At 41.4% G+C, this 24,253-nt stretch overlaps 1 protein-coding gene across 2 annotated transcripts in view; it reads right to left on the bottom strand.

Moving 5' to 3' along the window:
• The window catches only part of SMOC2 (SPARC related modular calcium binding 2), a 438,788-nt gene that overhangs the window by 293,143 nt on the left and 121,392 nt on the right, over positions 1-24,253 (bottom strand). For both annotated transcript variants that reach the window (XM_075596923.1, XM_075596922.1), the window contains exon 2: positions 8,101-8,272. In XM_075596923.1, the coding sequence (XP_075453038.1) occupies positions 8,101-8,272 (172 nt within the window). The remainder of the gene's footprint in view (positions 1-8,100; positions 8,273-24,253) is intronic.

Genomic DNA, 24,253 nt, shown 5'->3' with positions numbered 1-24,253 from the left:
GGCAGATTTATGCAGGGACCTTAAATCTTTGCTCGAGGGGTTGTTGTGGGGTCAGAGATATGGCCCATATCTGGTGGTTTTGTCCCAAAGTACAGAGATTTTGGGGAATAGTGTAGAATCTGGTTCAAGAAACTATTGGGATAAGACCTCCCCTAGACCCAATTTTATTGGTCCTGGGTAAGCCATTAGAAAATTTAAACGAAAACAAATCTAAATTATTGTTACATATCCTGACCGCAGTAAGACGTGCAATCGCAGGGGCCTGGATAAAGCCCCTACCCCCTCCAGGAGAGAGATTATCTCAAGAATAAATGAGGTGCAATCCATAGAAAGATTAACAGCTTATGTGAGACACAATTTAAGAAAATTCAAAAAGTATGGGAGCCATGGTTATCAAGGGGGAATAGGTGAATTTCTGTGATATGGTGGCCCGAGGCTTGTATTTTCTTCTAAAGAGTTGGTTACCCTCTGTAAGGTATACTCCATATCTTACCAACCTGGTGGTTGTCCAGCATCGTTATATTTATGCTTTTTGACTCTGTGTTAACTTTGTGATACCTACCCCTTACCCCCCCTTTTTTTTCTCTATTCTGTTCCCCTTTCTCCTATGTCAGGCCTGCACAACTTGTCAAGTGAGAAGGGCCGAACTGCTCCAAGGAATACCAATTCGGGCCGCACGGGTAAAATCATCATCATCATCATCATCATCATCATCATCATCATCATCATCATCATCATCATCATCATGTCATCGTCATCGTCATCATCATCATCATCATCATCATCATCATCATCATCATCATCATCATCATCATCATCATCATCATCATCATCATCATCTCTCCCCCAGCACCTCTCATCATCATCCTCATATCTCCAGCACCCCTCAATCTCTCCCAGCTCCTTCATCATCCTCATATCTGCCCCAGCAACCCTCATCCTCATATCCCCCCAGCACCCCTCATCATCTTCATCCTCATATCTTCCCCAGCAATCCTCATCATCTTCATATATCTCCCCCTACACCCGTCATCATCAATGTTTGTGACTCCCCATCTCTCACATTCCCATCTCTCCCCCTCACCCATACACAATACTCACCCTCCACATCACACACAATACTCACCCTCCACATCCCACACACAATACTCACCCTCCACATCACTCACACAATACTCACCCTCCACATCACACACACAATACTCACCCTCCACATCACACACATTCCACCCCCCCTGCAACTCACATCCCCCCTGCACCTCACCCCCCTGTACCTCACATCACTCCCCTGCAACTCACCCCCCTGCACCTCACCTCACCCCCCTCACATCACTCCCCTGGACCTGACATCACTCCCCTGCAACTCTCCCCCTGCACCTCACCTCACCCCCCTGCACCTTACCTCACCCCCTCACATCACTCCCCTGCACCTCACCCCCTGCACATCACCCCTCCTGCACATCACCCCTCCTGCACCTCACCCCCCTGCACCTCACATAACCCCCTCTGCACATCACCCCCCCTGCACATCACCCCCTCGCACCTCACCTCACACCCCTGCACCTCACCTCACACCCCTGCACCTCACCCCCCTGCACCTCACCTCACTCCCCTGCAACTCACCCCCCTGCACCTCACCTCACCCCTCACATCACTCCCCTGCACCTCATATCACTCCCCTGCAACTCACCCCGCTGCACCTCACCTCACCCCCCTGCACCTTACCTCACCCCCTCACATCACTCCCCTGCACCTCACCCCCTGCACATAACCCCTCCTGCACATCACCCCTCCTGCACCTCACCCCCCTGCACCTCACATAACCCCCCCTGCACATCACCCCCCCCGCACCTCACCTCACACCCCTGCACCTCACCTCACACTCCTGCACCTCACCCCCCTGCACCTCACATCACCCCTCCTGCACCAGTGTGTCAGTGTGGCAGTGGCAGTTTGGCAGTGTGACAGTGTCAGTGCGGCAGTGCCTGTGCAGGTCAGTGTCTGTGCCTGTGCAGGTCAGTGTCTGTGCCTGTGCAGGTCAGTGTCTGTGCCTGTGCAGGTCAGTGTCTGTGCCTGTGCGTGTCTGTGCCTGTGCAGGTCAGTGTCTGTGCCTGTGCAGGTCAGTGTCTGTGCCTGTACAGGTCAGTGTCTGTGCAGGTCAGTGTCTGTGCCTGTGCAGGTCAGTGTCTGTGCCTGTGCAGGTCAGTGTCTGTGCCTGTGCAGGTCAGTGTCTGTTCAGGTCAGTGTCTGTGCAGGTCAGTGCCTGTGCAGGTCAGTGCCTGTGCAGGTCAGTGTCTGTGCTTGTGCAGGTCAGTGTCTGTGCCTGTGCAGGTCAGTGTCTGTGCCTGTGCAGGTCAGTGTCTGTGCCTGTGCAGGTCAGTGTCTGTGCAGGTCAGTGCCTGTGCAGGTCAGTGTCTGTGCTTGTGCAGGTCAGTGTCTGTGCCTGTGCAGGTCAGTGGGTTGAGGGGGATCGGGGGGTGATATGATGATGATCTGTGGGAGGGGGGGAGAGAAAATATGATGAGGATAATGATGAGGGGAGCTGGGGGAAATATGATGATGATGATGATGATTTTACCCGTGCGGCCCAAATCAGTTTTCTTTGGAGCAGTTCGGCCCTTCTCACTATGCAAGTTGTGCAGGCCTGCCCTAGGGCGAGGTGTACATGTGATAAAGATTGGCAACCCTAGGATAGAGCTGCGTTTATAGCAGAATCAGACTGGGAGAAACAAGTTTCAGTTAGTAGCGCTAGTAAAGCTAGAGAACAACAGGTGATATATATTTTTTTCTTTTTTAGAGAGAGAGCATTGAAGAGAGCACATGAAAAAAGGAGAGAAGCAGGGGATGCATACCAGATTGAAAGGGTTAGAGATTTTAGACATTGCACAGGAGAGAGACGGCAGTTGAGGGCAAGAGCAAGTTGGGACATGGTAGCACCCAGTGTTCTAACATTGATATAACATCTAAATGTATGAACTTGATATCTATACCCTTATGTCTTTTGTCACATTTGCAGAAAAACAATTTATAAAATACATATTCAGATCTCCAAAGTTCAAAATTCATAGCTAGAGCAACCAGATAAGTACAAAAAGGACAAATAGTGGTCTTCAAATGATTGAGGCTTTGTAAGTGAAAGCCTTAGGAAAATCCAATGAATACCAATAACAATGTATACATTGGGGTGGATATACGGTGGCATACGTCATTATTTATTAGCAAGTATACAGTATGGCAAGGGTCGTAATTCAAAATCTTCAGTTTTTGTTCAGTTCAGTCTGATATGTACTGTTTGACAGGAACAAATATACCTTGAATTAGCTGCACCAGCATTTTTCCTTGCCTCCTCTTTATGTCAGGTTCTCGTAAAAAGTTAATAGCAACAAAAACAGATTAGCAAAATAACTGAATTATTTTCTCTTTATCCATTTCTGAATCGTGATTATAGTAACAAAGATACATTCTTTCAATTTTGCTCCCCATTCCTAGTGATGCAGCTGAGAAAATTTTTTCTTCTTGTGAATAAATCAATACTAATTATTTGGTTTCATTAGGTGTTTATACGATAAAGAATAGGACCAATATTTTCAAGATGGAGCTAAGAAATTATGACATAACGACAGTACAAGTCAATGTGCCTTATAGTTCATTAATGCTTAGCACCATTTAACACATCAGATTCAAAACTAAGTAAACCCGGTGTCATCATTACAAAGAATATAGGTCCAAGAAAAGTTTTATATGATCTTTGTAATATAATATTCTCCATAGTGCTTAAATACTAAACCAAGATGCCTCGTTTTTATGCTTAAGTAAAATATAGCTTTAAATATTGTTCAAAAACATGATAGGTTGAAATTAGTGGTGTACCGAGTACCCAGAATTACCCGGTACCCACGTTACCCGGCCCATTTCCAGCTACCCGGACATTACCCGGAACCGGCCACTGAGAACTGGGCTCGGCCGGGTAATACCCGGTGTCGGGTAATGTCAGGGCAGCTGGAAATAATCTTTCATACTTACCTTTCCGAAGACATCTAGGATCAGCAGCAGCAGTCCTGTGATGGTGGCAGCATCGGAGGTGTCTTCAGCCGGCGGGGGAGCTGCAGGAATCACTTCCACAGCACCGGAGCAGGTAAGCAGTGTCTGTGTGAGCCGCCGGGGAACTACGTGACCGGATCAGGAGACGAAGCGTTCCAATTGGACAGCCGTCTGGCCACATTATACTATAGAGCTCTTTAAGGTATAGTATGCTGTACTAATAAAGTTCAGTTATGGTCACTCTCTTCCATCCCCTAACATTTTATCGAGACTCTGAGTCCAGGTCACAACACTCCTAACACTTCCACAGTTCCATGATAGTTTATTTATCACAAAATGTCACATGTCAAACCCACTACAGTTTCTCACTATGTGTATTTCCTCTCTTTTTCTCCTCCCCACGTTTATCTCATCTAATCTATTTAGTATCAAATCAAGCACAATGTCCCAGAACAACAGAGTCCAGATTCAGTGCTCAGAAAAAATCAGAAACGTGGGTCAACAATTCTATTGTATGGTATACCCAATCAGATATAACTGCACCAAGTATAAAATCAAGTATGCTTCTTTGAACCTTCCTGTCTGAAAAAATTAGTCTGTTCTGAAAATCTGTGTAACGGTGTCCTCCCCCCCTCCCAATCTCATATTGGCCCCTTACGTGAGGAAACTGCCCATGTTACATGTACTATAGTGTGGTGCACCTGCTGCCTTACAGGACTCCTGAGTCTTCCGCGGTGATATGGGGAAATACTTCAGGACTGGCTCGTGAGGTAATGCTGAGAACTACTTACTTCTGGTACAGTGCCTGCATCTCTTCCAGGTCCCCACGACAGCAGGGAGGAGTCTCTGGAAGAGAACCTCTGGGTGCAGCTTCCCCCTGAATGACTCCACTCTCAGGCAAGAAGGTTCTTTCAACTTGGACATTCTTTATTGTCATCTTTAGTGGCAGACTGCCCATCATTGCGGCCTGTCTCTAGCCGCTCATCATAAAGGTTGCCCACCTCAAGCAAGTCCCTAGACAACACTCCTAGTCAGGGCCCTAGAATCTGTCCTTGCTCTTCCCTTACTCTCTAATAGAGTAAGGGGAATAGTCTGCCCACCTCTCCCATAAGGGAGGGCCACAATTCTTGCCAGAGCCCTGGCATTGTGTTGGGTCAGACAGTCTCATTCAAGTGGGATGAGACACTCACACACACTTCACCTAAATTCAGGCAGAGTTGCATACTATATAGCTCCAGTAGGCACCACCCCTGTGTCACTGTAATTGGACACAGAGCATGATGTCACTTCCTTCACTACACAATACACATCACAGGGGATGAGGGCAAAACTCATGATTACTCCTGGCAAACCTGCCCTTTTAACAGGGATTATTGCACAGGAGGAGAGAGGCATGTAACCCCAAAATTACACAGGGCTACACTTGTTTACCATGTCATCTATGTGCCTATGTTGAATCATAAAGAAAGAGGTACCTGGCAGGGAGATATTCTAATGGCAAACTATATTTAAAGGAGTCCAACACTTCCTAAAAGGCTTTCCATACCATATAGGTTGATAATCCTAAAACACCAACCTAAAGAATGGAATGTTGTCAGACCAAACAGGGCTCAAACTCTCAACCACTGCTTTTCTAAGCTTCAGCTCTAGCAGTGTGAGCTAAACCAGCTGATGGCTAATAATACATACTGTCTAGTAACAGCATACCTTCAAGGGATATATGTTTTCTTGATTGTAACCTTGAAAGGACTTCAAGCACAAAGTAATAATATGTACTGAGGGCTATGAGCTACTGAGGCCAGGTGAGATTAAATGAAAAACAGTTTTTTTTACACAAGTAAAACAAGGGGAAGCAGGGCAAATAAAGCCAATGCAGAGAGAAAATAATATAACAAAGTTAGCATGTGACTTGAGTTAGTACTTCTAATTTTGTAATGGAATACTTTATATTTAGGAATACTAAAGACAGTGGTCCATATTTACTAAGCAGTGTTCTGTCATAAGCCACTTTCAGTGCTGCAACACATTTCAACCAATTCAAATAAATGGAATGTAAGGTATCATCCCATGCCAGACGATATCGCATGGCAGAAGACTGCTTATTAGATATGCTTCTCTTTCCCAGAAGAGGGTAAAGTGCTTTGTAAAGGTATGAGTGAGCATTCTATGAGAAATAAAGCTCAAAACTAGTGACAGTGGTGCTTACCAATAACTGGTTTAGCTTACACTGCTAGAGTTGTTGTCCTAATAGCAGAGGTTGTGTGGGTTCAACTTCTGACCCTGTTGGGTCTGACACCACACCCCATTCCTATTGTGCCTTAGACCCAATAACAATGTGTGTGCTGTGGGAACCAAGCAGAGTCACTTCCTGCAGTTTGTGGAGTTGTATTTAGTCTAAAAAAAAGTATTTAAATTCAATGGGTCTGGCAGATGGCACAGTGAATATTTTTGTCCATGTTCTGCGATACCATAGCCACCTTTGTGCATATCCATCATGTAGCACCAAAATGAGTACACATACCTGAAGTAGTTCCTTGCCCCTTGCTTCCTTTAAAAGAAGAGTACTTCCTGAGTGGCAGTTTAATGTTCCTTGTGAAGCACACCTGATATACTTGTGAGATATCTTACCAGCTAGATTGGCTACATGAGTGAGCCACAAGCAGCGAGCAGCTCAAAAGTATGATGCAACAGCCATCAGCTGCTTTATCTCACACTACTAGAGCTGCAGCCTAGCAGTGGCTGTTGGTTCTAGTCCTTTAGGCTCTGATACCATTTCAGGCCTTAGGTTGGTGCCATAGGCTTATCATATCTCTCTCATTAATCTGAGTGCTAGAATATAAACATTTTCAATTCAATATGAAATACGTCCCGATTGTAGTCAATGACGGATTTGAATGAATCTGCTCATATTTTTAAGTACCCAATCTGCAGATGGATTTTGGTGGGGGGGGGGGGTGGATTTGGTGAAAACAATCTGCGTAATTCCGGGGAATGGATTTGGATTGCTCCGCCCACTTTTTTTAAAAAGTGAGATCAAGTTTATGTTCCATTGACCATGATCATGGGCACGTCGGGAATGAATTGTATTGTACCTGTAACTTCTATTATGTACAGAACATCATGTAAAAAGTATTTGTTACTATCTGGTTTATATTATACTGAATCATTTTCTGTCACCATATACTCCCAGATTTGATTTAGGAGGGATTAAACGATAAACCATGGTTGTTAACATGGGAAGTTTGAGATTGAATCTTGAAGCAAGCCCCCCTTTCCCTTGTCAAATTCGCATAAACATATATTTATGTACAGTATAGTGATATCAAGTACCGCTAAGAAATCAGCACAGTGCATACAATAGAATGAAGAGCACTCTATCTTCCTCGGGGAAGTGGAGCAATGAGGGATTCCTTCGTACACACAGATACACCACCAGTGACTTGCAAAAACATCCCTTATGTAGCTTATCACATAAAATGTATTTACATTACTTACAAATTACTGCAGTGATACCGGAACATCATAATACTACAGTAGCAATAACTATCATTATATGAGATTGCCTAACAGAGATTATCATCATTTATCAGCAGACTCCAATCTTACTGCCTATATTTACTTCAACCGTCTTTGATGAAGCACTGTTTTAGCGTGAAACGCGTTGGAGGTAACTGTCCTCTGCTTTTTGTATCCTGTGTCCAACAATTTATTTTTATTAACCCTCTGTTTTCCAGCCCTCATTGCTTACCAGCGGTGCACCCCCAATTGGGTTCTTTTTCACCCTCACTCCTTTAAAGCCACACCGTTTGTTAATTTGCTGGGCAAGCACTGCTTTCTCCAGTGTGTTGTATGATAAAAATATACATGAAATATACAATATATACAAACTCATTTTATCGATGTATTGCCCTGCATCTTAAAATGACTCTATTCCTGTAAAGAGCTATTTAGAAAGTAAGCTCCCAAATAAATAAAATGACTGTGCTATTACTTGTTCCCTTAAATAGCTCATATTGTTAAAAAGAAAAAATACAGATGGGAACAGAAATCCATAATTACCTTTACAGTTTCCTCTGTATGCAATTTCCAGCTGAGAGTCTTTGCACTTAGCCCGTAGAAATTCGCACCTGGACAGGAATGTTCTTCCATCTGAGGCACAGAGAGGCTTAGATTGAGAGCCTGCACAATCCAGACTGCACTCCCTGTCTTTATCTTGATCCACTCTCAGAAACTGAAACAAAGCCAACAGCATAGAGTTTCAGAAATCTATACATTGTTAATTCATTTAACTGGATAGATCAGGATGGCTATGCAGCTGACTGTAATTGTAGAATACTATAATAAACTAAATGAGAGCATTATACAATGACAGGCAGAAATTCACAGCAATCATTATGTATTGGTATATAAAATGCAACGCTCCACCTGTTGTAGAACTTACTGATATGTCTACCTTTTGGTCATTTATCATCCATTGCAAAGCTGTACCAATTTATAAAGTTTTAAGACCTCTTGGGTCTAGTATTGAATATGGCACGTTATAGTATTTAATTGCCAGGGAAGCCTGAAATGCATTAGTTACATTCCATCCAAATGATATTTAAGTATCTAAGAGTTACTGAAACTGGGCTAGTTAATTATATGTGAATAAATTACAGTTACAATTTTTAAATGATTGAGAAACTCAACTGAGATCTAATCCTTCTTAAAGACAGCTTACACTCTAAAAATGATTTAAATTTTTTTTTTATTGTTATCATATTTGTTTAATTATTTGGAAATAAGTTGCCACCTTGGTGATTTCATTTATGGTACAGTAAGTTCAGATATAATAAACATCAATGTCATTTTACAAAACTTAACTGGCCCGCTTTAAATAAATGATCCAGCAGAAAAGATACTTCTAACATAAAAATACATTTTATATTGAAAACACACTCTTTTCAAACACCCCCGTCCTGCGATTACTAAATGGTCCCTGTAACAAACAGAGCCATAAATGACAATGTGGAATGTGACAATTGTACAGCAGAGAGATTCAAGAATACTGAGCATTACAGCACACAGAGGAAAATCATGAAGTCCATTGCATGGTATCATTTAATCGGTATTTATGTTTTTCCTGATATATTAAATATGCAGTAATTACCTTACATACACTGTGAGGGCTCATTTGCATGTCATTACCTAGAATCTCTTGCTGCCGTGTATGCTATGAGATAATGCGGAAAGGCATCTTTGTGGATCTGCCTGAGACATATGAATATGCTCACAAGTGGTATTTATATTTGCTGTATCTTTCATACAGATTATCATTTTTCTAAATTGTGGAGTTTTATGCCTTTAATAATTCTTAGGCATCATAAAATCTAGTGATGTACTTTAAATTATACCATCTAATGTCTTCAAGAGAGCAGTTTAGGGTTCAGGCCAAAAACTTATTCTGCCCCTAAAGCAGCAGTGTGGCATTTTGTTTTATTTTAGGAGATCTCTTGTTGCCCATTCCAACAGTAATGCTCGATTAGGAGAGATGAGCTTTTTAAATATTAAGGGGGATATGTTTTAATAAAAAGAAAGTGAAAATAGAAGTTTTCTGCACGTGTTTGCATCAAATGTATGAAAGTGTTCCTTACATTTGACACAAATTATAAGCCAGATACGTTTACACTCCCTCAGACCTTTCAGATTTTTTTGATGCAAATACAAGATACAAAAGTGATGCAGGAAGACGCAGAGTTTGCTACATCTCATTATAATCTGTGCATCATGTAGTTCCTCCTTAATGCCTCCTACTGTCACTCCACAAATCACCCGGTGACGTAAACAGCGCAAAACTTGGATTAAAGATCTTGATACAGAGACGCAAGACAAAAATGATGCAATTTGTGTAAAGTTTGCTCCAAATTTGCTATGATTCATCACCCACTATGTGCTTGGAGATTAAAATGGAGCTCTCCCCAGAGTCCCAGGTAGTCTAAAGGTTACCATGGTAACCTCAGACACTAGCGAGTAGGCAAAGGATGGTTTTTAACACACAATTGTTGTTATTTTTTTTTTTAATCAAAGAGCAGGACTTGCTCGGGGTCAAGATAACGTGCACATTAAACTCATACAGTAGCTGAAGGGGATTGCTGCTTTCACATTTTAGTCTTAAACAACATTTCTTTCCTCAGTATCTGCTTGCCTGAAAACTTGGCAACATTGTCACCCCAACCCCCATCTCCCCTCATTTATCTTTAAGAATAAACATTTAAACAACTTTTTTTTTAATCTAGAAAATATAATTATAATAGCCTGGCTAGACTAATGTTTTAATGAAAACCATAGCTGGATCAAAACTTTGATACATACATCCACTGTATTATGTTTTAATAAGGAAAACCTTTTTACAATCTACAGATACCAAAAACAAGTTAATGTAGATCAAATATAAAATTGCAAAACTTTCTGAGTTCAGCAATTGATAGTTAACAAACGTTACAAGGTGTTTCAATCACTGAAAAGTTTTACATTGGTCAAATGGCAGTTTGCATGCTACAGTACAATCATAAGTAGTATGTTATTGATCTTAGGTTAACAAACAGATGGTTGGCTTGCTTTAACATGAGATTTTCTTTCCTTGTACATTACTGTTGTAAAAATGTATTTTGTCATATTTTTTCCTTTTTTAAATGATTTTTTTGTATGGTTGGTTTCAGTAGCATGGACAGTGACATGTTTTTTGCTGTCAATTTGTCATCAGTCTCATAAGCAGTGTGATACCAACAAAAGAGCTAATGCTGGTGCACAACCACACAAAGAAACCATTGCTCAGCTAGGTCAAAAGATAGTAAATAATGGGAGGTGCTCAGAATGGGATAGGGTATGAGACACAGACACAAAGGAGAGAGAGAAATCCCTTGAATTTTGATGGTTGATGACATCAGATGTGAGAGCGCGATCAGATCTGTTTTTTAATACACCTCGCGCTTGCTCACAGCTATGCAAACTACTATGGCACCTGCCTACTACATATTTTAACTGTTAAATCTTGATCACTGACTGGTATAGTATCCTCACTGACAAAGGCGATATAGTCTGAGGCAGTGTTATACCTGTTAGCACTCGAGCTCACTTACACACGAAAGGGGAACTCACCTCCCAGAATAGGGTTGCCAGGTGGCTTTTTCAAAAATACTGGACACAATGGTGATAGGATGTGCTCGAGACATACACACAAACATATACACCCCCCTCTCACCACTCTCCGCTCCATGCTATTTCCTCCTCTCCTTGGCCCAGGCTCCTGACAGCTTCTTCTGCTGGCTGCATTACCCAGCAGAAGCCAATCAGGATCGAGGAAGCTGCCCAACCCCTAGCAACAGCCCTGCTCTCTCCCCACTCAGGGAAATCCCACAGCCCTCCAAGCCGGTCAGGTTACTATGTCCAAAGAGGTAATAGTGAACACATACATGTCCAGTATTACCTCTATTTTTTTACTGGACAGTGTCCAAATACAGGACAGTCCAATTCAGTTCAGGACATCTGGCAACACTATCCCAGAGCACTAGAATAGGGGAGGCTGAAAATAGAGAGAGTGACCTGGAGGAAAACTCTGCAGCACTGCAACAGGAAATGCAGACTTTAAAAAGAAAGAATCAGTCCCTAGAGGAAACAATGGATGATCTGGAAAATAGATCATGGAGAAATAATGTGCGCATTATTGGGATCCCTGTGGTTGTGAAACAAATACAATTAATGGACTTTTGCTCCAAATAGATACCTGTGACACTGGGAATTACTCATGGTGGAGCCCAGATCAAGATGGAAAGGGCCCACAGACTAGGTTCGATCAGACCAGGGCAAGAAAACAGACCCAGGGCAGTAATGGCAAGAGTCCTAGATTTTGCAGAAAAAGTGAACCTGCTACGGGCATATAAAAGTGCTGGCAACCTAATATTTGAGAGACATAGGATCCTGTTATTCCAAGACTATTCAGCAGTAGTGTCAGATAAAAGGAGAGAATTCAGCAAGGTGTGCAATGCTCTCTTTAAGGGCAACAAAAACTGTACACTAAGCTACCCTGCCACGCTAAGTCTTCACGGAGGCAGGAACAAGAGTGTTCAAAACAGCAGAGGAAGCGGAAAAGTTCTTACAGAGACCCGAAGCAAAAGCACAAGATAAAGGCTCTGGGGGCGAATCAAGGAGCAATGGAAGAAACGACGAAAGACCCAAAAGGAGTGAGGCAGCAAGAGAGAAAGAGAAGAAAATGACGTAGAGGAAGAGAGCGCCGGGACTTTAAAAGTATCTTGAGGACATGGAATGGTCCAAAGGACTCTTGGGGTATCCTGAGATAAAAGATTGAAAGAGAGAAAAAGTTTGTGGAGTAGAGGGGACTAGAAGATTTGACTTGTTAACGGTTATTGGGGAAGGCCAAAGTTCAAGGCCAAACTAGGTGCGTTAGGTAACTAAGGGCTCTATGCAGTAAACGCCAAAAAGTGCAATCGCCAAGGGTTACCGATAGGCCTTATTTTGGCAATTTGCCCTCGCAAAAAAGCAAAACTGGCTCCCGATAACCTGCCGATAGGCCTTTTCTGCCGATAGGTGTTTGCAGCAGAGAGAGACCAGCCACTCTCTCAGCGCAAACATCGGCAAAATATAAATTATTTATAAACAACTTTTACTCTTAGTGCACATGTGCAGGGGGTCTCCGGAGCTGAACCGCATTGGTTTCAGGTCCGGGGACCCCCTGCTTCCCAAGATACAGGCCCCTTTATGAGGTGCCGGTATCCCTCTGCATTTAAAGGTCCCGATCACGTGACCGCGGAATGTAAACAAAGCAGAGGGATACTGGCACCCCATAAAGGGGCCTTCTATCTCGGGAAGCAGAGGGTCCCCGGACCTAAAACCAAAGCGGTTCAGCTCCGGAGACCCTCTGCACATCTATACTATGAGTAAAACACACATATCAATAAACACTCATTCCTTAACTTTGCGGCTATGTGCTACGGTAACGAAGCAGCATGAATGTATTTTTAATAATAGTGTACTGCTTCCCGAGTTACAGGCCCCGGTATGTGTCATCGGGTGGCAGTGTCGCCGCCATCTTTATAGCATCCCATTCGCGCCGTGTCCGCTATAAATATGGCGGCGACACTGTAACCGATGCCCCAAACTGGGGCCTGTAACTCAGGAAGCATGGGAACTCCATCCCAACTCTGATAGGCTCTAGTATACCATGTGACAGAGGCTTGTGGGAGAACGGATGTGACGTCATTGAAAGCCTGTCACATGATACAAGAGCCAATCAGAGTAGGGATAGACTTCCCACGCTCTGATTGGCTACCGTACCATGTGAGGACGGCCATGTTTCTTTTAATGACGTCATCTTAAAGGCAATTGAAGCAAAGCCATTCTGATTGGCTGTGCTTTCATTGCCTTTAAGTGACGTCATCATGTTTTTTTTTCTCGGCCAAAACACATGGTTTTCACGGCTCAATCAGGGCCGTGGGAACCATGATGAAAATGTGACGTCATAGGCCATTAAAAGCCTATGTCGTCTCATTTTGAAGCAGGACGCCGAGGAGGAAGGACCTCCTACAGAAGAAGAAGGCCAGGGCGTGGCCGTAGAAGACATGAAGACCCCGGAAGAGAGCCGCAGATAGAAGAAAGAAGAATACAGATGAAGATGGATTACAAATAGAAGACCCGTGGATTGTTTTGGATTTTTATTTTAATGTTTATTATTTTATGTTTTTTTATTTTATGGGTTCCTGTGCGTGGATTGGTTCAAGAGTAAGCTGTTCAACGGGAGTCGGTGAGTGGGTCAAGTAATGGTAAGTGAACTAAAGAAATGTATTTTATTTAACTTGTTAATTTTTTTAAAAGCTTTTTTAACATGTGTATTTCTTTATTTTTGGTATATTATTTCTTGCCACTGTATGTATGTATGTCTAGATCGATATATACATACAGGGTAAGAAATGATGTTGTTTTAAAAGCTTGATTTGCTGTGTTTTAAATTAATTTGGATATGCTGCTATGCATAAATGTGTGTATAATGTATTTTAAAATTAGATAGATGTAATTGTTGCTATTGTATGGTGTACTTTAGGTCAGGGTGAGGCTTGCTTTTGTATATTGTATTCTTGTTGGTACTTATATTTGTTCACAGGATAAATTGTTATGTTCAACGATTGAATTAGTTAATTGTTTAATTGTTAGGGATGGAATGTAAATTGTTTAGGGATGTAATTAATGAATGCTAATTGATTTATGTTTACTGGATTGGTTTAAATAGTATACTTGTTTGGAGGTATTGGTATTTTGTTTTGAATATGTTATTGTTAACATTCATTTTCAGAATGTATATGGTGCATAGATTGTATGCATCATATATACAATGTAAATGCAATGTTTTGATTGTCATTTGAGGTTTTTGATTGGCATTTGAGGATTTTGATTGGAATATCAGATTGGATTATTAAAGGAAATTGATTTTATTGTAGTGTGTCTGTATGGAGAAGTGTTATTTGTAGTACAGCATGTTTTTGATAACCCTTCTACAATTATTTGTATATTGGTTCATCATGTGTGTGTATCTCTCTCTCTCTCTCTCTCTCTCTCTCTCTCTGTATATATATATATATAGTTGCATGATGAAGCCACTGTACAAATGAATGGGTGAAGGGTGGGTATCGGGCCAGTGTGGCTTAACCCCTTAATTACCTTTGTGGTTATTATCCGATAAGGTGTTTAAGGGGTTAATTGATATCTGAATGTAATTGCAATGTATTGGCTTTGTATTGGCTATGTATTTTGTGGGCAATGAAAGACAAGGATGTTGCTGGCGATGGGGGCTTCTTATTGATGAGGTCAGTAGTACTTTATTTATTTGAATATGCTAGTTAATGTGTTTAATAATGGGCAAATAATCTATTATCCCTATCTGGATAATAGTTATTTAGCACATTTGTTTGGGGGGGGGGGGATGTATGTATTGAATGGGGGCACCGCGGACCCGTAGTGAGCACACGTTAGTTCCCCAGATCCCCGTGGGAACCACCCGAGGCCCCTCAGACACCTGTGGGTCTGACCCGGGGCTCCCAGACATCCGTGGGCCTACCGTGGGGACCCAATTGTGGCCCACGGTGCCCCAAGGAGACCACCTGGGGGCCATGGCGCTTGGCGGGACCCACCAACAGGCCTCCAGAACCTGTTTGAAACAAGCTGCTGGTACCCTGTAGGTCTGTCAGGTGCCCCACCAGCCCGCCGGGGACTCGCGTGGGGCTGGGGTATGAACCCTGTATGTAAAAGGATAAATGATGTATTTATGGAGGGGCACAGGGGGTGGGTTATGTATTTAATAAATAGAATGATGCTTATTGTGGGGCTGTGTATTGTTTTTATTGTGGGTACTGGGGGTGGGGGGGTGTATTGGCCCCAAGGGTATGTGGGTAGGCCTCCCTTGTGGGTAGTGGGTGACGGTGGTTAAGCCTCACGGGGTGGGGGGTTAGTGTGGGAGGGTATGTAGGCATCCCGAGTGGTGGGTGAGGGTGGGTTAACCCCCTAATGACTGTAGCGGTTAATAACCGCTATGGTAATTAAGGGGTTAGGGGACATTACAATGGATGTTTTCATTCTTGTGTCTGTTTTGCATCAGCAGAGGGGGCATTGGCAGGATGAAGATGAGGATGGCCTTCATCGTGGCAGCCGGACATGGGTGACTACTATATGTATTTAATGTCTTGATTGGTGTTTATGTATTTAAAATGGGCACATTCACTATTATCCATTTGTGGATAATAGTAATTGTGGCCATTACTATACTGTATGTGTTAAGGGGGGGGGGTTATTTCTTTATACGTATGTATGTGTTTTGACATTAATTTTGGGGGGGGGGCACATAATTGGTACTGCAGGCCTGCGGGAAACACCCGAGGGCCCCCGCCGGCCTATAATATCATTGATGTGCATATATGTGTATGTTAGGGGTTATAGGGGTTTTGGGGTAATATATATATATATATATATATCTATCTATCTATCTATATATATCTATATATATCTATATATATCTATATATATATATATATATATATATATATATATATATATATAAACCCTGTCTTCCCATAAGAGAAGACACAAAAGCAGCAACACTCAGATATAGCAAAAAGACATGTATTAGCAGTGACAAAACAGCACACTATATATAGTGTGCTGTTTTGTCACTGCTAATACATGTCTTTTTGCTATATCTGAGTGTTGCTGCTTTTGTGTTTTCTCTTATGGGAAGACAGGGTTTCTATATTGATTTCTACGGAGCATGCACCTTGACTTGACATTTGTTGCTTGGAGTGCTGGCTGCTGCTTTTTGTTATATATATATATATATATATATATATATATATATATATATATATATATATATATATATATGTATTTATTTACAGTGTTCGACAAACCTATACATTTGCTCGCCCCGGGCGAGTGGATTTAACCCCCGGGCGAGTAAATATTGGCCCAAGCAGCACACGTTTGGTACTAGGTGGCGAGTAGATTTTTTTGTGTGGCGAGTAGATTTTTTGGTGATTTGTCAACCACTGTTTATTTATATTCATTTATTTATTTATTTATTTTAGATATATTTTAATTATTTATTTAGTGTGGGGCTGCTGTGTGTGATTAATTTTATTGTGGGTAGCGGGTGTGGGTGAAGGGGGTATTAGCCACAATGGTGGTTATTTAGGGCTTGCAGGTGGGTAGCGGGAGGCCTTAACCCCTTCATGACCGTAGCGGTATTAACTGCTACGGTCGTGAAGGGGTTAACTGCACCCGCAACCCCCCGAAAGCCCTAAACAAACAACAAGGGCCAAATACCCCCTTCACCCACACCCGCTAGCCACAATAAAGCTGGCACGGTGGGTTAACCCCTTCATTGCCTTAGCGGTTAGCCGCTAAGGTAATGAAGTGGGCTGTACATGCATTTTTCCTGCCTCGGATGCATGCCGGGGGGCTCCGGTGCGGGTATCAGCTCCGGAGAACCCCCGGCATCAATCACAGACAGGAAAAAGGGCTGATTTTTTCTAAGTGTCGCCCTTGCCGATGCTTCTCCTCCACCAACTTGCCAACTTTAGTTGGCGGGCTGGATTGCCGAAAAACTCTCCATTCTGGAGTGCCGATCAGCAGCGAAAAGCTGATCGGGGCTACCTGAATTCAGGCGAGTTCAAAAAGTGCCGATTTTTCCCACTTATCGGCGCTTACTGAATCGGGAGGGCAAATTTGGCGAAAAAATGGCGATAAACCGCTCATCGGCGCTTACTGCATGAGGCCCTAAGTCGTAAAAAAAAAAAGGTTATGCTGATACAAGCAACAGTTAAATAAGTTTATATAAGGAAGCGGTAAAGGGTATAACAGGTTAATAAGGCCTAACAAGTAGTTAGAAAAGCCAAAAGCTTATTAGTCAGGCATAAATTGAAGGATATATATATTATATGGCGGAGCGGGAGGAGTGAAGTACCACAATAGGATGGGAGGCAGGAGCTGCTCCTGGAAAAAAAGAAAGTCAATACAAGTGATGTTTATGTTTATGTTTTTTCTTTCTATGTGTGTGTTATGTTATAGCATTGTCAGTACATGGAATTAAGGTCATCAGCAGCAAAACTAATAAAAGGACTGCATGCATGGTGCGCTGTAGAAGAGAGAGTAAGATACCCACAACGGCAGCAGGAGAACCGCAAGTATATACTCACAAACACACAATAAAATCTACATGAAAATAGTTTCTTGGAACGTAAAGGGCATACATACTCCAATAAAAAGAAACAAAATTCTTAGGCACCTGAAAAAATTAAGGACAGATATTGCACTAGTTTAGGAAACCAACCTGAATGAAGACGAAAGTAAAAAACTTAAGCGGGACTGGATGGGAGAATGTATTTATTCCCCAGCAGTGGGAAAGAAGGGAGGTGTAGCAATTCTAATTAATAAAGCACTGCCCCTGGTAATAATAACTTCCTCTGGGGACACAACGGGGAGACTGGTGCAATGCAGAGTAAAAATACACAAAACAGAATTAAACATTTATTATCTATGTGGCCCCAATGAGAATAGCCAGAGCTTTTTCCAGAGCACGGTGGAAAAAATATTGAAAGACCAAAGTAACAATACTATAGTGGGCGGAGATTTTAATGTAGCTGAAGATCCACTGTTAGACAAATCAGGGCAAAATATAGAACAGAGGGGACTAAATCCAGGACAGAAGAGTATTAAGACTCTGTGGGAACCGCTAGGGGTGACTAGCAGGTTACTAAATCCCATAGAGAGGGAGTACTCCTTTTTCTCCCATCCTCATAATACCATCTCAATAATCGATAATTTTTTAATAAGTGACCATCTAATCCCTTAACTGGGTATGGCTTCCATTGAAACCATCTTGATTTCTGACCATGTTCCAGTATGGATAGGGCTCAATATTGGTCAGAAAGCGCACAAAGATATGATATGTAGGTTCCCTTCACACTTACAGTATATCACAATGAGGAGTTTAAAGCTACAGTATCCTACTAAACAAATGGTACCAATTCAAGGACAATAACAATGCACACCAAAAAGAAGGAAATTGTATTGGGAACCTGCAAAGGCGGTGCTAAGGGGAGATAAATAAAAACGGAAAGGAAATAGATACGGAATTCAGTAAAGCTAGTGACGAGTTAAGCGAAGCACACAGGAGCTTTAAACTAAAACCATCTTTGGCCACAAAAGAGGAACATTTAAAAAAAAAAAAAAAAGGACATATGCGACATATGGCTGCAGAGAAAGGAAATAAAAAAATGCAATATAGAGACTTAAATCTATATAGATATGGGAATAAAGCTGGCAAACGAATGGGTAGTTTAGTCAGGAACTACACATCATCTAAACATATAACGAAAATACAGAAAGCTACTGGGAAAATCTCAACTGAACCCAAAGAAATATCTTTAGCATTTCAAGAATACTATAAAAAAATATATGGAAATTATATGGAAAGAGTGAGGAAAATGCAGAGGTAATGGAGGATTTCATGGGAAAATTACTATTGCCTAAATTGACAAGGGAAGATCAACAAAGATTAAATGAGCCAATTTCCATAGAAGAAATATCAGAGTAGATAACAAAACTTAAAAATGGCAAAGCACTAGGGCCCAATGGATTTGGGGCTGAATTCTATAAAACTTTAAGTGCAGAAATATGTCTACCACTTAAGGAAGCATTCAAAGATATATTAAAAACTGAAGAATACTTAGAAACAGGCAAGATGGCTTTCATAAGGATTCTTCACAAGGAAGGGAAAAACCCACTAAATCCAGAATCATATAGACCAATTTCATTATTAAATCAAGATGCCAAGATCCTCTCAAAAAGGCTAGCATCAATCCTAACACAATTGATTCATCCAGATCAATCTGGATTTGTAAAGGGGAGACATCCAGTAAAGAATATTAGAAAAGTTATAGTTGCCGTAAATTGGACCAAATCTAATATAAAAAAATAACAAAAATAATATTATAATATTAAGATGCCGAAAAGGCTTTTGATAATGTAAGCTGGAAGTATCTGTTTCAGGTACTGCAAAAAGTGGGGACTGAGGGACCTTTTCCTTAGGATAATACAATCAATAAAGCTAAAATAATGGCAGCGGGGTTACTGTCTCATGAGTTTAAATTATACAGAGGTACGAGACAGGGGTGTCACCGTTGCTTTTTAATTTAGCTATCGAGCCTTTGGCCAAATATCTGAGATGTATGGCAAGTTTCAAGGGAATCAACATAGGGAAGTATGAGGCTAAATTTGCTCTATTTGCGGACGATCCGCTGCTTCTAGTATCTAATCCGGAGGAGGCATTTCGCAACATATTTAAAGCTCTTGGGGAATTTGGTAAATTCTCAGGGTTCAAAGTTAATGTTACAAAAACAGAAATATTAATCTTCACAAATAAAAATGATGTAACATGGGATGAGAAGTTACCCTTTAAAAGGACATGGAAATCTATAAAATATCTAGGTATTAATATTGCAGCGGACCTTGGAAAACTATATGTAGACAATTTTAAGAGTATTTTTCAGAAGGTAAGAAAGGAACTGCAAGGGTGGCAGAACCTGCCTCTGAACCTGTCAGGGAGATGCCAACTGATCAAAATGGTCAGCTTTGCCAGAATTCTCTACCCCTTAAAAATGTTACCATTACTAATAAAACATACAGATTCCAAAGAATTAAATAGAGCATTTAGTAGGTTCATTTGGACAGGAGGGCGACCCAGAATAGCATTATAAAAACTACAACTCTGCAGAGAATCGGGTGGACTAAATTTCCCCGATATCAGAAAGTACAATTTAGCATGTGTTATAAGGCATGTGGGCTATTGGATATTGGAGAAAAGTTTGCACTCAAATTTAGAGATAGATTCAACAGCCATACCTGGTGCTGCTCTAAGAGATATACTACATACATTGTGGAGAGCATTGCCGCAAGAGATCAAAGATAATATATTGGTAAGAGATACTTACGCAGCATGGAAGACAATAAGGTCGAACAGGGGATTATCATACCCAATCTCTAAATTTCTGCCTATTAACGGAAATGCAAACTTCCTGCCAAGCCAAAAGCAGACATCCTTTCAATTGTGGGAAGGCAAGGGCTTAAGGTGTATAGGACATTTGATAAAGGAAGACCTGGAAAGGATCCTTACCTTTGATGAATTAAAGGAAAAGTGGGAGATACCTAGTTCACATGGTTATTCGTATGCACAGGTGACACATTATTCTAAATCACTGGAGAACTATAATAAGGAAGTATTGTCAAATAATATATTTGATCATTTGTTTAGTCTTTCCAGATAGAATAGATACACTATATCAGATATATATAATTTAGCAAGAGACAAAAAGTTTGAGAGGATTTAGCAAAAGGTTTTTGTGACCTGGAACAAAGATTTCAAGGAAATAACGGAACTTGATGTAATACTTACTGGTTTAGATAGAACTAGAAAACTTATCATATCAGAAATGTGGAGGGAGATGCAACTAAAACTGACACACAGGGCATATTATGCTTTTAACATAAGTTACAAGAATACAGACAAATCCAGGAATAGATGTACAAAGTGCCAACAACCTAAAGCAAACACTGCTTATGGGACTACCCGAAGATTCTACATTTTTGGGACCAAGTGCTGGATTATATACAGCAGAATGTTAAAATAACTACGGTTAAAGAACCAGTTTCTTTGATATTTGGCAACTTGGAGGAATGGAAAATCATGAATAACGGGGTGAGAATACCTAAATTCGTAGAAATTACATTATTGGCAGCCACAAAAACCATAATGTTACAATGGAGATGCTAAACAAATATTTAACACAATTATTCATGTTAGATAAAATGGAAGCCGAAACCAATGAAAAGATAAAAACGGAAACACTATTTAAAAAAATGGGATCCCTGTATTGAAATTTTACCAGACCGGGACAAAGAGGGTGTGATGCGGGCGTTTGACCAAACGTTGTGGTATTTACTAAGAAGTCTGGTACGTGAGAGGCACAGAATGTGATGAGGGGGGAAAAGAATAAAATATCTAATGTCCATTATCCCTAGTTAAGGTTAGGACCTATAGCACAGAAACAACAAAAGGAACTGTGGGTATGGGGGAAAAAAGTACAGAGGGAAATGATGCAATGCAGACAGAACTGACGTCTATTTAAAATTTAATTCCATTTTTTGTTTGTCATTGTCTAAAGTATATGTGATTTTAATATATTATTTACTGGTTTAGTGCACTGAAATGTAAAGGAATATTGTAATCACTGTAAACTGGTACTGTGTTCTTGTTGAATTGTAATATGATTTGTTATGGAAAACGCAATAAAAAATTTCAATGATAAAAAAAAACTATAAATAATTCAGCATTAAATTAAAGCAGCAAAACTACATCCCCCTTTTTTTATCTTCTCCTTTGTGTCTTATTTGTATATGTAAAGCATGTGACAATGTATAATTCTACATTCTTAACTACTGTAAGCTGGATATCGTTTGGTGCTCCTGTTATAAATCTGTAAAAATCCTTATCATGTAATGGCTGCTTCAGTCGGTGTAACTCAGCAGCTACAATATATCCTTATATTACTAAGGTAGCATTATCTATTGTTACCGTTTACAGCTCAAACTGCTGGGAACATCGGCAACAAATTATTACAAACAGGAAAGTTTTGCAAAAATCTTGCATTGCTTGAGAGTTGGGTTAAAACCTGCTATATAAAAAAGGGATGCTTTAAAACTCATAAAAAGTGACATTAAGAGTTGAATAATATATATATATATACATATATATATATATATATATATATATATATATATATATATATTTAATGCAGTAAGTATTATCTAATACTACAGAACTGATTATTAAAATATATATACTGTATATACAATTTCACAGGTTTAACTGCTTTAACAAATGGGGTATACAGTAAAATGGATTTATCTACTCACTGTTTATACAATATGCAGCTCCATTGCTAATAATTTTATAATCACTAGATCACAACAACTGCTATAATCATCCCTGAGAAGTGGGAAAGAACACAATTCACAATCAATATAGGCATACCCCGCTTTAACATACGCAATGGGACCGGAGCATGTATGTAAAGTGAAAATGTACTTAAAGTGAAGCACTACCTTTTTTCCACTTTACAATGCATGTACTGTACTGTAAACATCATATATGTGCATAACTGATGTAATAACGCATTTGTAACCAAAATAAATACAGTAGGCTTTATTGAAATAAAATCTTTAATGTCAGCTGATTTTTCTTATGTGCTGACAGATACAACATGGATGAATGGAAAATTATTTTAAAAATATGTAGGAAGGATGAAGGAGAGGGCATATCTTCTACTGTACAGTATTTTTACTGAAAGGGCATGAAGGTGAGGTGCATTTATTTGACTGACTGATATATTTTTGGGACTTATTTTTTGTGACTTTGGTGAAAACAGTACAGTACAGTGTTTTACAATGCTGTGCTTGCTTAGGCCGTGCGTATAGTGCCCGCGACCGGCGACATCACCCATCCCCGCTAGCGAAAGTTATATTTCGATTTGCGGCGGCATCGCAGACTCCCGGACATTTGATTTGCTCAGGGGCTGTCACATGAGGTGACAGCCCTTGAAAATCAAATATTCCCGGCTTCCAAAGTCCGCTCCGTCGCATTGCCGCTCTCGCGCTTACTATAAGCGCACGCGGCGGCAATGTGTTTGTTTTTGGGCGGCATCGCTGGCACTATACGCACGGCCTTACTCAGGTCCTTGATCAGCTTGGCTTACACGCACGCACTCCCTCAGTCACGCACGCACTCCCTCAGTCACACAATCTCTCACGCACTCCCTCAGTCACACAATCTCTCACGCACTCCCTCAGTCACACAATCACGCACGCACTCCCTCAGTCACACAATCACGCACGCACTCAGTCACGCAGACGCACTCAGTCACGCACACGCAGACGCACTCAGTGACGCACACGCAGACGCACTCAGTCACGCACACGCAGACGCACTCAGTAACGCAGACACACGCAGACACACACGCAGACACACACGCAGACACACATGCAGACACACACGCAGACACACACGCAGACACACACGCAGACACACACTCAGACACACTCAGACAGACACACTCAGACAGACACACACACACACACACACACACTCAGACAGACACACACACTCAGACAGACACACACACTCAGACAGACAGACACACACACTCAGACTGACAGACACACACACACTCAGACAGACACACACACACACACACACACACACACACACTCAGACAGACACACACACTCAGACAGACACACACACACAGACAGACACACACACACACACACACACACACACTCAGACAGACACACACACACACTCAGACAAACACACACACACACACACGCACAGAATGCAGTAGAAGAGGACCTCCTCCCCCGTAGCCAGTAACTCACATGCAAAGTTCCGTTCTGCAGCAGCAGCAGCAGCAGGCTAGAGCGAGATCTGAGGAGGGAGGAGGGAGGAGGGAGGAGGGAGGAGGAGAACGGAGGGAGAAAAGCCAGGAGCTGCAGTGCGGGCGGAATCACTGCTATAGCAGCTGATTGATGGCGCGCCCGATCTAACCCTTCCCCCTGC

The sequence above is a fragment of the Ascaphus truei genome, chromosome 4 (genome assembly GCF_040206685.1).
Source record: "Ascaphus truei isolate aAscTru1 chromosome 4, aAscTru1.hap1, whole genome shotgun sequence".
In the NCBI taxonomy this organism is placed as follows: Eukaryota; Metazoa; Chordata; class Amphibia; order Anura; family Ascaphidae; genus Ascaphus; species Ascaphus truei.
The sequence above is the reverse complement of the archived record's forward strand: the minus strand, read 5'-3'. Positions and strand labels throughout refer to the sequence as shown.